At 31.4% G+C, this 16,147-nt stretch overlaps 1 protein-coding gene across 1 annotated transcript in view; it reads right to left on the bottom strand.

Moving 5' to 3' along the window:
* Positions 1-18: 18 nt before the first annotated feature.
* Positions 19-16,147, bottom strand: part of LOC132738912 (uncharacterized) — a gene marked incomplete at its 3' end in the record, with an annotated part of 51,108 nt that continues 34,979 nt past the window's right edge. Inside the window, 19 exon segments of the mRNA XM_060726525.1 lie at positions 19-228; positions 510-635; positions 1,140-1,304; positions 1,651-1,846; positions 2,364-2,461; positions 3,824-3,883; positions 4,745-4,932; positions 6,592-6,754; positions 7,279-7,368; positions 7,823-8,030; positions 8,415-8,554; positions 8,883-9,029; positions 9,324-9,413; positions 10,049-10,387; positions 11,581-11,760; positions 12,224-12,390; positions 13,039-13,180; positions 13,316-13,405; positions 13,752-13,924. Coding sequence (XP_060582508.1) covers positions 19-228; positions 510-635; positions 1,140-1,304; positions 1,651-1,846; positions 2,364-2,461; positions 3,824-3,883; positions 4,745-4,932; positions 6,592-6,754; positions 7,279-7,368; positions 7,823-8,030; positions 8,415-8,554; positions 8,883-9,029; positions 9,324-9,413; positions 10,049-10,387; positions 11,581-11,760; positions 12,224-12,390; positions 13,039-13,180; positions 13,316-13,405; positions 13,752-13,924 — 2,972 coding nt within the window.

Raw genomic sequence — 16,147 nt, 5'->3', positions numbered from 1 at the left:
ATATGATGGAAACATTACCTGGACATGAATCGGTTGCCAGAACAATGTCGTCGATACCAGCTTCCACATGAACTGCTTGGAACTTTATATCTAATGATCCCGGATCTTCACCGCAAGTGTCTACCAAGTCAACGCAACCAGAGAACCAGGTATGTACTTTTGGTATACCGATTAGATTTATGGCCTTTGTATTTACGACCAATTCTAAATAACGTTGCCTAGTTACACCTAAAACAGTTAATATGATGTTAACTTTTTTGGTATTTCTTTTTATTTAGCTATACTTTGGTGATAATTGAAAGACGCTTGAAATGTTTTATAGATTATCATGTTTACTTTCTCGTCAAATAATAAACACATTCGCCGAAGCTTAGCTTTTCTGAACTGTTCAAACTAAATTATGAAAAGTTTTATTGGATAAGCAATGTTTTTTGTTTGTTTTGCTTTTGTACTTTTGTATTTGAAAATGAAATATTTGTTTGCAATAAAAAAATGTAGCAGTGGTTTACCATTCACGAAATAGAAGAATTTAAGACTACATAATCCTCTGGACTCTTCTGCTGTGATTTGTTTTAGAGCGAAGTCAGATGTATGTCCCGCATCAGCGTATAAGAGGTTTACATACATAAAATGTCCTGTAAAACATGACATATAAATCTATATATTATATTACATGTATATCATGCTTATACCATGTCATTGACTTTTTGTAAATAACAATGGTTTTATTTCTGTATACTGATGGGAAAACTGTATTTGTAAGAAATAAAATTTACCATAAAAAACGCATAAAAAGTGATAAATGAAGAAGTCCCAACATGACATGTATTAAGCTCCATTGTTACTGTATATAGTTCAGTTAAACATGATTGTCTAACTAATATCGTGTATCAAATGCCTATTACAAAAAAATATAAATATATAGTATTTTCATGATTGTTGTAATGTTTTATTGGCGGAAATACGCCACACCAATGCTGAAAAGGACACAAGGCGATTTTCTAGCTTTAATGGTGGAGGAAGACCTCGGGTGCCCCTCCGTGCTTTATTTCAGGCACAAGCGGGTACCTCGAACCTATAATAATACACAAGGGGCTTGAAGGTTATTTGCTATGTTGGTCATTCTGATAAATAGGTACCTGTTTCATCCACTAAAGTTTTGTCTATATCTATACCATAACTGTATTTTGCCTGTACCCGTCCCCATTTATAACTTTGTTCACAAACATTCTCGTCCATTGAAACTTCGTAGCCATAAAACATATAGTCACTTTCAAATGTGAAGTTTCGTTTTATAGGGGATTCTACAAAATCAATAATAGAAAAAAAAACCTGTGAAATGCCAAGTTTGCTTCAAATTTTGCAAAACGATGTCATGTGTTTTCATGTGTATATTACCTGAATTTACCGATGTTCCTATTTTCAAGAACATGTACATTTGTCAATATGGCAACATAAGAAGACATTAAAATAAATTACTTTCACACTTTTATGCTAATTACTTTTACCTTAGAACAATTATTTAAATATAATTACACAATATTCAATATGATAAGAAATATAACATTTTAATTCATAGCTAAATAACAGAAACATAGGGAAGAATTTTACAGACAGCATTTATTATTTGATATATGAAAACAAAATTACCTTTACAATGCCCTTGTTCCAATGAAAAATTTGCCACAGAGGTTTTAACGTTATATACCGATGTTTTAAATGCTGTAAGCCCAACTGTAATTTCTCCCGTAATATCGGCAAAATCCACGCAGTATCTCACTTTTGAATCGGTTGGATCAAATATTTTGTCTAAAATATGTGTTTTGTTTTGAATTTGATACCATACCTAATAAGAGAATAATAATAAGAGAAATTATCATAATATTTTGTAAATTAACACTATTAACAGATTCACAATTACTTTTGTACAGGGCAACTTTAGCCGATGTTTTATCGAATAATGTTATCAAGTTTGAATGTGTTTCGAACATTATTAATCTATCCATTAATAGTGATTAATTAGTATATCCACTTTCAGTGATTTACTTTCAATCATTTACTTTCGGCTATGGTTAATCCATTTTTGGTGATATTTTTGTTTGAATTTTCTTTTCATTTTTGGTGAAAGTGAATTCACAAGTCTCCTTTGGTGATAAATTATTCACTTTTGGTGAAGGTTAATCCATTATCATTGATAGTGGACTCACTTACGGCTAATCGAATAATCCACTATAAGTGATACAACTATATATAATATTTGAGATAGCTTATTTACTGTCAGAGGCAGTGAATCTACAATCTGCATATACATGACAATTATTGTACAATGAAGCAAACGATAATAAAACTTAAAATATCAAGACCTGTATTAATTCAAAACCAGCTTTGAACATGTCGAAGACAAATCTATACTCGCCGCCTGTATGTGTGATGTCACTTGATGAAAGAGATGCCCACGAATCTGTAACATATTTTTTTTAGTACAAAGATTAGTGCGCAAAATAAAACAGTTAATGAAACAGATATTTAGAAATAATGCATTTTTTCAAAATAGTAATGGTAGTAAAATATAAAAAATAACAGTACTTGGACTTTGGAAACAATCTGTACCTTTATGAGTATAACAAATACATGTAATAATTATAATGTCCGCTGTCTATAAAATGATAATTGTTTTAGAATATATGTTATAAAAGACAATCCATCCATTACTTTTTCCGATTATTTTGTATAGATGAAATATTTCCCTACCCAAATCATTTTGTTAATGTAACTTTGTGTATATTTTTTCAATCAGAAAATCTACCATTATTACATACATGAATGTTTTATTGAATTAAGATCAAATCTTAAAGTCAACTTTATATTTTATGATGTGGTTATATATTTTTCCGAAAGCTACAAAAATAACGTATTTTGGTAACATTGATTTTGTTTCTAAAATTGTACAGTCTAAAGTGACAAATTATCCAGATGATTATATAAGTAATTTAAAATGACGTACTGGTCCCGTGTTCACAAAGAAAAGGTCACGATCAGGATCAAGTGATCCTGATTTTATTTTAATTATTTTATTTTACTAAAATAAATAGTGTTTTGCTAGAATTAAATGATAAATATTCAAAATGTAAAAGTATTTTGATTTGCAAAAAAACCAAACCATTTTGGGACAAAATGGACAAATAGCAAAACAAATAGAAAAATATTCGGATCAAAATAAGGATCAGTTTTAGGATCAGGATCAATATTTGGATCAACTGTAAAATACCCGTATCTTGCAAAAGTAACAATAAATTTATTCTAAATTTCATTAACTTGCTATTGCAAGTCCAGTTTTATCAAATTAAGATTAGATATTTAATATCTGTGGAAAATCAATGAAGAATATTGGATTTTTTAAATTTGATCCTGATCTTGATCCTGATCCTTAATTCTTTGTGAACACGGGGCCTGATGTCAACTTGACAATTGTTTTTACAATATGTGCAGTCCATTTTGAGTCAAAAATAATTAGGCTACAATTGTTTTATACAGAAATTCAAAATGTGTAAAAAAAAAACAACAATTATTTGTAAACTTTTTTTTCTAAAAAGGGAAAGCCGAAACGGAAGACAGCAATTAAATAAATTTCTCTTTCTATCCCTTTTTATCATGTATATCAGACAAGTTAGCAATGGATATGATTGTTTTATTAAGGTTTAAAAACTCATTATTCAAACAATGTTGTAAAGTATGAATGATTACATACATGCTCTATTGTGTATTTTAATATATGAAACGAATGAATAAATAAATAGATAAATAAAAAAAGATTATATCATACTTATATTGGCATCACTTTGGTCCGACAACATAAAGACATTCTTTTCAATTTCATTTGAACCTGTAATCATGAAGCAAGATGCTCTAAATAAAACAGCAAACAATATATAATCCGGCAACAATAAGCCTAACCCTGCTCGAACCGAATATGATCAGCACCTGCCGCCAGTATATAACCAGGAAAGCCTGTTTATCCATTAGCCTGACCAGGCGCTACACTGTTGGTTACTCAGTTTTTGTATTTTAATTTTTAAATTCCTCAATTTTCAAATGAATTGTTAAAAATCAAAGATAGGCAAATCCAATACTCAGGAAATCAGCATATTAAGGGCTAATGGATGGCTAAATAGTGGCTAATGGATGGCTAAATTTAAATCTAAATATATTGGTAAATAATCTAGAAAGAGGATTTTCTTAACCGCTAACACAAATATGCATCAATTAAGTGAATTTTTTTCTTATGTTTTTGCAATATGTTATGATCACTTGATATAATCACATGCTGATGTCCTGTTATTTTCGAACTTCTTTAGTTTAAACATATTTTATTGCATTAAATACATGTTTACAAACATATCATATAAATAATGAGTATATATCAAAATGCGAATGGGTTGGGCAACAAGTTCTTACAACCTTAGATTAAGTCCTTCCTTTAGAACTTCTTTACAATATGACAGGTTAAAACATAAGGTTATACATAAATAATACATTAAAGACTTAGAAGTTTCCGACAATGAAAATAATTAATTTGATAAAACGAAATGGTCACATTTTGTTCCTACATTAAATATGATTCTTTCATACATAAATCATAGAAATAATAAAATGTCTGAAACTACAAATGCCAATGTAATAGAAAATAATAATAATAACAGTGATAACTTTGATCTATATTTAAATATCATTTATTAATTTTTACCTGAAGGAGTGCCAAAGCAGTGTACTGCTACATGTTCCGATACAGTACAATCAGTTTTTCCCCAGCCATTGTGAACACAGTCCTCAAGACTTTCTTCATCACCAGTGCAGGATAATTCATCTAACCATATAGGTACACAGTATGTGTAACCATAAGTTGATTCTTCCAGATATTCAACAGTTTCTGTTCTGTTAACAAAAACATGTTTTGAAAATAGAGGTATGTGTGTATATATGCAAGTCATAAGACAAAAAACACCAAGAAAAAAACACACACAAGCACTGTTTGCATCTTTTCTTCATAAAAAAAATGCAAAATTATATAAAACTTGAGATTTTCATTGAATCAAACGACAAACAAGCATATGTGAAATATAATGCAAATGTTGTTCTGTATTGTCTTCAATAAATGGTTTTCTTATAAAATGAAATGAAAAATAAAAATACACATGAGTGGCATTAGGAAAAACGTTTTACATTTCAAGACAAAGCTTTCAAATCATAACATAAAATCAACATTAAGTTTTTAGTACATACACTCACTCCTATAGGTTCGGATGTCCTGTTATTTTGTTAGAGAGTTAGAAAAAACCATACTGGCATGCGAGCAGTTCCCGTACAGAAGCAGTACCCGTATTTTTCATTTAAACGCTTGATTTTTACTTGCATTCTTCAAAAATTCATTTCAAATTAAGCAGATACATAAACAAGACAAAATGTAAGTGTCAGTTCGGTAGTACGTATAAAAAGTCTCATTTTAAATCACTTTCACCTGTGCGTCGTCAAAACGTGACCTTGTTTTCTCTGGGGGATTCCGTCCTTGCGCGCATGCGCAAAAATACTTACACATGAGGCTTGTTAAAGGGTTTTCCACTAATACCACCTGTTTACAGATAAGTAGGCAATGTGATGAAAACTTGTTTAATTATCAGAATTTTGACCAATATTACTATATAAAATAATTTTATGGCTTTGATGCGTAAAATATCATGCATACAAGCATGCTATTGCATGTGAATGCGTTGGGGTAACGGTACCGGGTAATAGATACCCGCGTTTTGTCTACGCTCTATTTCCTGAATAACATCTATTTATCTCTTAGATAATGGTCTGTTCAACAATTGTAAATGAAAAATAGGTCCGATATAATAAAATTATATAATTACAATGGGTTAGATTTAATGTACGGGAACTACTTCTCTTCATACAAAATAATGGATAATTTCGGTACCCCATTTGAGGCCTCATAAGTAAGGGTTATTCTATGTTTAGAACATGATGGAATTTCCATGATTTGTGTTACGAGCCGAATATTGATGTGTAACATTTAAATTTTGGTGAGTGATCGTAATAAAAAATAATGTTTAAGTAACTATGATTTTTGTACGGGAACTGCTCGCATGCCAGTAATATCAACTCAGCCGAATTTTAAAGAACAAAAATAATTCATTAAATGGCCAACAAGTCTGTCACTCAAAATAAAACATCAAAAGAAACATTTCTATGATGCTCTTTAGAACATGAAACATACTCATCGCTTATTGTAGTCTATTCAGAAAATATGCGAACATTAGTTAAAGCGAATATTGGATGAGCGTAGATTCAATAATAAGTTTACGGAACGAATTGTACAAGTAATTATTTCTCCAAACATTCACTAATTAAGCTACACAAATATAATATCTATTTATTACAAAACAAAAGTAAGAATAGCTTACAGTAAAAAACTTTCATTTTTTTACAGTATTATAGCGTGTGTTCACGAATATCACGTCATATCATATCAGTAAACGAATATGAAGTAACGGAGGAGGATGGGTATTTGATAAATATTTATACTATACTTACGGATATCCGAGCATTCTGCAAACAACCGTTGCCTCAGCGGTTCCAAAGCCGTCATCACATACACGGCCCCAAATGTCATTGTGCAATATTTCAACGTGCCCTTTACTTGGATCGGGACCATCAACAAGTCGAAGGTTGGCAGCACTTGAACCCACTTGTCCTTCTAAATATTTATAAGCAAATGTGATTTAAACAGATACTTTGTGATTGTTTTCCATTATTTACTTTTATTCATTCTGTTTTTCGCTTTTAAACACAATTTATTTTGATTCTGATACATGTATATTGTAAAGAAAATTGATACGCGAAATTGTTTCGAATTGAAGGCTGAAGTAGCCGGTTTTTGTTGATGCGTGATATTATTTAGTTATTCACATATTTTATATAGTTCAAAATTCAGCGTCATCAATTCGAAAAAAAAAACAGAAAAGAAACTTTGTTATATTTATAATGTTTATTTTATCACCCAAGACAATTCACAGGTATGAATCATATTAAAATTTTCAATTCATGTTTGCCGTAGAAGTTTTATAGCGAGGAGTTGCAGCGCAAGAATTACTTAATATTTCATATTTTTATTCAGCGTTAAAACCTACTTTAGGCTTATCATTTTCGTGAAAAAGTTGGCTTTCAATAATAAAAATATGTGATAAGGTTCATTTACAATGAGACCAGGACGAATTATACCTTTGAAATATTTCCACTGAAATGGAACACGATTTGAATTAGTCACCCATCCACATTGCGGTGTCTCCTCATTGCAAGTCGAAACCGGGTCTGTTTGACAAGAAAACGTCATTTTTGGAAAGCAATTATTAGCAAGTCATGTATTTCAGTATGTTAATAATAGTAAAGCGATCCTACCTATTCAGAATTAACCACGTGTACATGAATGAAGTACATGTATGTTCAAAGAATCTTTATAAATCATGCGAAAATCTTATCTAAAAAAAAAAATAACGATACTGACATCTGTGCAAAAACAATGTTTGATCATAAGGGTTCATTTTAAGAGTTTCATGGTAAGCATCAATACATTGAAAAACTTTCAGAAAATGCACCACTAATTCAAAATCAGGATCTGAATCAAAACAAGATAAACATCTATATTGATATTACACTTTTAATATTAGTTTTTTTACTAGTTTATTATTTACTTTGAAAATTTTTGTAAACATGTCTTCTTCAATAGCGCTTAAATTTTCTCAGAATGTTAAAAGAAAATACATACTTGGACAATGTTCAGCAGTTAGATCTACATTATCTACGGCAATATAATCATTGCTTCCACCTCCATGTACAACTTTAAATGCAATTGTCACAGGTTCATCACTGTCTATATCAGTTGGAAATTGTATGCATTTTTTCGACCACGATTTACTGTTTTTACTAATAGTACTTATCACCGAATGAAATGTCCCATTCACATACAATAATATCTGAAAATTATAACAATTTACACAAATAAAATAGGAATTAATGACAATAAAATACATGTATCCAAATCAAAATTTAAGATTTGGCAAACAGGCGTTTCGAAATTTAAAAGCAGTGATTTTATAGCGAAATACGAATCAATGCTCATTAAACTCATTTCCATAGACTTTATTAGACTGAACTATATAAACGAGTGAAAATATAGTTTCTTGCCACATTAAAAACTGTAATGAAACTGCGTATTATAATCCTTATTTAGTTGCTAGTATGATTTACTGCACGATACTTAATAGGTAGAAGTTGAAAAGAGTCTGAACAAATCTTTCAATTTAGTCGCATGCCTTTCATTTTTACATAATTGCTGCATCGCATTAATCCTTTTATACCTCTAAATTCCCTTTGTATTGCCTTACAGCATTGTATTTGAAGTTGAATGCTGGTCTGTTATGTAGAGATGGAACACTAAAACTCATAACGGCTTCGTCACCTTCACTTCCAAAAGTAAAATTTACCATCATAAATCGGCCTGGAAAATTTGATAACAATTATCTTACATAGTTAAAGTTTTCGTGAATGAGAGATTATTTGCGTTATGATGATACTATACCACATAGTATCAACAAAACGCAAAGCAAATAAAAACTCAGCTGATTTAACAGCTTGTTTGGGGCAAGATTGAATGGTGTCAAATATTAATATATGTGTAAGACACCTATTCCAAATAAAGAAACCTTTACCGATAATGTTTTGCCTAAAAGTAAAATAACAGTACAAGACTACTTGGTTTGATGTGAGTTTGAATATTTAAAGACCGTTTTGATCGATAATATGGTTAACACTTTCTGACAATTTACCATGTGCCATCCTCACGCCTGTATTTGTTACGTTGCTTTGCCAAATCCAACTGAAGGAGGGTTTTTTCCGGTCACAATTAGAACAATCTACTGTCATTCCACAAGACCTCGGTTTATCAAAGTCACACATCCCCTCCAGTATACTCTCTTATGAAATATGATGATAGAAGATGCTAATTATATTTTCTACATGTTTCATGTTACTTGTCTGGGTGCTTAAATTAAAACCAGCAAAAAGTATTTCATATTCTGTTAAGCTTTTAATTGTTTATACTGATTAAAACTCAAGTAATATTTTACTTTACAGCTATGTTTTATTTGAAAGTTTAAAATATCAGAAACATTATCCATTTATTTGTACAGATTCTTGTTAATGAAGTGTAAATTAAGTTAATTAACAAATACAATTTATTCATTTAATGACATCCAACAAGTTGTTACCAGAACAACGTCCTTCAGCTACTAATATTTCATCTAATGCTACAAAAGGGTATGGATTTGGACCACGCTTGGCTGTGAATGCTAGTGAGTCTGAATAAAAACAGAATAGTCAGTTGATATACCGTAATCTTTCATCTCCTTGCAATACGACATATCAAAGTTAATCTTTAATGACATTATGATTTTTTTTGCCAAAGTAATCTCAATATGACATTCTTTTGAGCTATTCATTAAAAACACGATTTTTAAACTTTTCATACAGTATTCATTCAAATAAAGTGATATTATGTATATCTAAGAGTCAAGGACGAGTGTTCAGGGAAAACTAAAACATTCAATATTTGTAATATATTACTTTGCAATATTTGTTTTCAATTTCATAATAAATCTGAATGATGAATAACGACCATTGAGAAAATATAATATATTAATATCATATGGAAATTATCGGTAATGTTCAATTTATCAATAGAGCAGGACAGTCTTTTTATATTTTTAGCTGTTTTTTTTTAATTCGTCCAAACATTTTTCATTATTATTAATTGTTCAATCGCTTTTGTAAAAAAGCTATCATTGAAATATATAACTAATTTATGTCAGCTTGACATTGAAAAAACTATGTCACTTTAAAACTTTATTTTATATTTAATTATATATAGCCTGGCTAAACAACTCATAGTATGGCTTTCCGATAAATATACGAGTACATATGAGAAATAACATACACTTTGAAGCCTGATTCAGATCAGTCAATTGAACACATTCATAAAGCCACTGGTTTTCTTGGTCTCGACGAACGTACAGACTGTTCCAAGTTATGTCCGTTTCAAGTGCTTCATTATCTTCATGATCAGCTCTCTTCCTTACTCTACCACCATCTTCTCCATCTTCCTTAATATCGTTAGATTCATTAAGGCTAAAGGTTAGATCGTTGTATGATGGTTCGCGAAGCAGGTAATAAAATTCTACTTTCATTTCAGTTGATGTCGGGGAGAAAAGTGGCGATGTCATTCTTGCTTTGTCACCCTCAGATCCCATTATATTTTGATAAACCATTACTCGCCCTAGAACAAAGCGAAATCAATCGAATATTAATTAATAATTATATTCCACATATATTTCGGATTAAAATCTTGGTCTAGCACATGTAAAATCTATGTAAACACAGTTATTTAACTTGACGGAGTCATGAAGTTTGTTATTGTGAAAAATATAAGTTGGCATGTCAATTCTATATGATAAAGTTGAAAAGTATTCAATTAACAAATAAAACTTTTATCTAATATATATAAATGCAAGACTTTGACCCTGAACCCAGTTACCCCAAACTCAATCCAAAGCAAGATCATGCATGTATCTTTCTACTAAATATTATCTGTCCAAAAATAAAGGTTGCATGGGCAAAAGTGTAAAGTATATTTTAGCACTGGTGACGTTGAACCAACTGACCCTTAACTCAATCCAAAGGAAGAGGATCATGCAAGTTATCATCCTACCAAATATGAAAGTCAAATAAGTACATGTACCTTCAAACTGTAATTGTGACCTTGACCTTGGAGGTAGGAACATTTTTGCTAAGTTATTTTAAAATCCTTCAATGCAGGACAAAGTAACAGTCCAGACACGAATGTGTACCTTCAAACTCTTCTTGTGAAGATAAGTATCTTCAAACTAAGAGTGTGACCTTGATCTTGGAGGTAGGGAATTGGGTCTTAGACGGGTCGTCTTGATGTGAAAGACATATATGCTAGGTTATTTTAAACTTCTTCCATGCATAACAAAGTTAAAGGTGTCAACCTTAAAAATCTAAATTGTGAGAATGTTAACATTCAAACTGTAATTGTGACCTTGGCTTTTAGGTAGGGATATGGGTCTTAGACGCGACATATAATCATGATGTGGTAGACATTTGTGCCAGGTTATTTTAAAATCCGTTGATATATGACAAAGTTACAGTCCGGACACAAATGTCCTGTAAGTGCAATTCATAAGATTAATTCATTTACGTTTTAAACAGTTTCAAACAGGACAAACGGATAAACAAACAGACATACTGACGGTGCGATTTTAATATCCCCCCTTCGGGAAAAGATTAACAACAATGTTAAGAAGTCCAGAATAAATATCTTGGTATTTAGATCGAAAGTACAAAATTGACCAAAATGACCAAACAATAGCAACACAATTATATACATGTATTTATGAGTTTAATTCATTTATGTTTTAAACAATGTTTAAAAAATTAATCATCAAATACCGGATGTTGAACTTGTGCTATTGGTTGAATCACTTATGTCAAATGCTGAGGATATTGTCCACCACCAGTTCACATTTCCGGATAACACTTCTGTATGATACGCACATCTACCTCTGTTAAAGGTACAGTTAACGTCTGGAACACCGGGCTCTGTCCTACAATCTATGTCTGGATCCCCCACTTTTCAATTGATAGTTGATATCATCAGTTGTATAATTAATTGCAATATTACTTTCATACATTTTTCTTACTGTATAAGACAGAAGTGCTCCCTACTTCAAAGAGTAGAAGAAAATATAACTCTATGGTGATAAAACAAAAATGTTTTGTGCTGCAGTGGTTTTACATGAAAACGCATATATGAATGATGTAGACGCTGCTATAATATTTTTTAAAGTCATGTCGATTTCACAGAAATATGTTTGGTTCTAAATGCATCGGTAAAAAGTGTCAAGTCACCTTAACTTAATCCCTTTTTTTAAATCAATTGCAAGCGCTTTAACCGGTGGGAAAATTAAATTTTAGTCTGCAACATGAGAATATGCTTAATTATTTGAATTTCATATTTCCTGAGAATGACGGATGAAGCAATTGATTGAAGCATTGATACACGAGAGAACAATAACTGAAAAGTTCTACTTACAACATCGAATACCCTGGTCTTCACCATGACTACATCTATGTACACCCCAGCCTAAATGTTTACATTCAGATAGGCTACGTTCATATCCACGACAATTTAGATAAGACAAAAGAATGGGCCCTGTGCTATTCCCATAATCCAAACTAGATTCAAATGTCTCGAATGTGCTAAAATGACAAATGAATGAATTTTAGGTTTTTTTTATGAAACAGTAAATTTTTTAAAAGAAATACTTAACACAGACTTTAAAGATAGCGTCTATGTAACATTGGTTTAAAACAACCAAAAAAAGGTAACATCTTTTAATATTATGTTTTTATTCTGTTTAGATTTCTATTAGATTATATAGTAAATTATGTATGACAGTAAAATAAAACTTAAGATAAATTGAAAAATATACTGATAAATTGTAGATACATTGAGAAAAATGAAATCATAATTAAATAGTTCAATTAATTGTTTATGCCTTAGAAAGATAATGGATAATGTGGCGATATGGCCTAATGGCTAGTAACCTAAGGATCGCTATGAGAATGAGATCAAACCCCGTAAGGGACAAGCCGTTGTTTCCTAGAACAAGAAACTTTACACTCACTGCTTAGAACTGGTTGGTTCGAGAGTGTCTTTATAAGTTTTAAGCTTCCTATAGATACAACTAAAGCAAATTCTATATAAACCAAAGAGAATGGAAATTATCACGCCCCTTGCACCGACTGCAGAATTGTGTATTCTTACATATGTATAATCAGTTAAATAAAGTATCAAACATTCTTGTATATGATTTGTAATAATTTTGAACTGCAATTTTCTTTTACCTAAATCCAACTGCCTTACAAACTATGCGTGCTTCAATGTTACCAAACCCATTATTGCACACTGTACCCCATTCACCATCATATAAAACCTCTATTCGACCTTCCAAACAGTTCTGTCCGCCAACAAGACGGATGTCGCTTCCTGTAAAGTATATAGCACATTTTATTCATGTTAGCAGTGCAATGATGTTGACAGTCAGATTTTCTTTCTTCATTGAGATCAAATTATTATACGTGTTTTATATTTATGAGTCATTTAGTTCGCTGAAATATCTACCTGGGATAGACGGAGTTGTTGTTAATGGTTGGGTTGTGTCCGCTGTGCTTAATGTTGAAGTTGTCGTTGTAGTAGCATGACGATCAACACCTATAAATAGAAAGCATTACTTTAATTACAGTTTTTTTTTGTACTTATCATTTCTATTATAAGATTTGTTATTGTTACTTTACGTTGCAAATAATCTTACAATCTAATTCCCTATAACCTTACGGATAACTTCAATACAGGAGTTTCTATTTTAGTTCTCAATTTAAGCTGGTTTACTAAATTCTTGCTAAAAGCCCATAACAATTTCATTCGTGATATTTGAGTGCGAGGAAAACACATTATTTGTGTATTTTACTTCACACATTTTGTATACGATTGAATTCTGAATGCCTGTAGCGAAGTTTATTTTGCTATATAAGATAAACAATGTGAATAGCATAGATACCACATGATACTGAGGCATCCTGTAGATGAGAGCAATGTGTTTGACCCCAGTCTGAAGATTTACAATCTTCTAATTTCTCCTCATCACCATTACAATGAAAGTTTCTTAACCAGATTGGACCAATACCTTCACCAAATAACGCTTGACTGTATGCAAAACTGTTGAAAGGATAACTGAAAAGACACAAAAGATCCTGGATATGTGCATAGTATGCTGATGTGGTTCTTACCATAAAGAACGCCCAAATTGACAAAATTGAAAATGTTGCAGGCTCGGTTTGATTCACCCTGTTAATGAACGGTACTGGAAAATGCAAGTAACCGTCCACACCCACAAGTACCGGCTTAAGCAAAATTAAACATTTAAATATGAAAATGGTTAAATTTTGAATATTAAAACATCCACAGATGTGTTCAAACGACATTAGACACTTATTAAATTGAATGCATTCCATTTTGATTGACAATAATTGTGTTCAAAAGACCCCACCTATATTTTATAAACCATTTTGACAACAAAACAACATGAAAACTTGGATACAATACCCTGAAACTTCAGTAAATAAACAACAAATTCTGGTTTTATAATAAGCATCACCCAACTACAGTTTTCACATTGCAACAAAATTAATAAAATTCAATACAATAGTCCTTCACACTGATATCTGTTCCATAGGACTTTTGTATTAAGCATATACAAAGTCTGGAAAAAGCGTGAGCCCTCGGAATCATTAAAGACAACAAAATTACATGAAAATTGCAGACTCTGTTTAGTTTAAACATAGTTTATTTCGAACAAATTCATAATATATATACAGACAATAATGTACACAATACAAACATGAAATGTTGAAAAAGGATTGGGTCCGAAAGCTGAGCTTATAAAGGCCTTCTCCTTATAGATTTACAATGCATAAAATACGGTATGACAGTATATGTGACTTGCTTGAAATATATCTGATTTTACATTGTTTTTAAGAAGTTAACGTCAAAATTGTTTCTAACGTTTAGTTATAATATAAAGCAAAAATATATACAAAAAATGGAATGAGAATACAAGACTGCATCATTTTGTTATATAAAATTAAAGAGAAATAACGTAAATTAAGATAGAAAGAAATGAAGAAAGAAACTTTCAGCAAAATAGAAAAGAAGAAGAAATAAATGAAATGTGGATCATTCGGATAGTTCGACGATTTAAATGGGAAGTATTTAGTGATTTGAGCTGATGTGAATATGCTTAAGTGAATCTCCTGCTTTCTCGGATGTATGTATGAACGGCTTCAAACAGTCTTCTGTTTGCATCATCACTAATGTTTGGGTCTCCATTTAATAACTTTTGGAGAGTTGCTGAACAAATAGTAGATATAGTGTTAAGAAAAGAGGTCCTGCTGTCAACATAGCGTTGACATTCAAAGAAAAAGTTGTAATTACTTTCCACTATGCCACACTGACAAAGAGGAGATAGGGAAATATTTTTCTTAAATAGATGCTGATTTAGAGAACTACAGTCAGTACGATAGAATGGTAGATCTGCCATTTTCTATCGCCTTCAAGTAAATAAATCGGACAACAAGAGCTGCTTCGTCTCAAATGGGATTTGAAAGCGAACAGTGAACGTAAATTTTGTACTTCAGTTGGAAGGGCGTTCCATTTATTCAGAGCAGTTGGAAGAAAAGCATTTTGATAAAGAGTTGTTCGTGTTCGAATAGTCTGAATATTTGTAGCATTGCGTAGATCGTACCTTGAATTTTCGCCTACAGTAGGTGGAAGTAAAGAACACATGTAATCTGGTGTTTAGCCATTTTTCATTTTATAAAGTAAGATAAGCATATTGATTATTTCTTCGAGATTCTAAGGATTCCCAAGGAACTTCACTATGGAGTTTATCTAATGATACAAGTTTTGTAGCACCGCACACAATTACGCGACGCTTCATTTTGAAGTTTGTCAAGCTAAAGTTTCTCATATTGTGTGCAAATTAGATAGACAACATCGGCGTACTCCAAATTCGGTCGGATGAAAGTTTTAAATATATCACTTCAAGAGATCTACGGTCAAGCTGAAACTTCAATTTCCTCATAATGTGTATCCTCTTCCAGGCTCGTTCGGTAATATAGTTAATGTGACAATGCACGAGCAATCATCTAAAAGGTGGAGGCCAAGAAGTTTGTGACTGTTTACGGTTGTTATTTGTTGGTTATGCATAAGAAGTGAAGGATGAAAGGGTTTATTTCTTTTACGAGAGATAACCATAGATTCAGACTTCGATGGATTGAAAGTAACCAGCTATTTTTCAGCCCAAGCTGATATCTTGTCTATATCAGATTGAAATGTTTCAGCAGCAGAAGCAGGGTAGTCAACAATAATATGTAAACTGGTATCGTCAGCAAAAAG

This window comes from Ruditapes philippinarum, unplaced genomic scaffold (genome assembly GCF_026571515.1).
Source record: "Ruditapes philippinarum isolate M1 unplaced genomic scaffold, ASM2657151v2 ctg1785_1_1_1_1, whole genome shotgun sequence".
NCBI lineage: Eukaryota > Metazoa > Mollusca > Bivalvia > Venerida > Veneridae > Ruditapes > Ruditapes philippinarum.
Note: the sequence above shows the minus strand (reverse complement) of the source record. Positions and strands in the feature narration are given on the sequence as shown.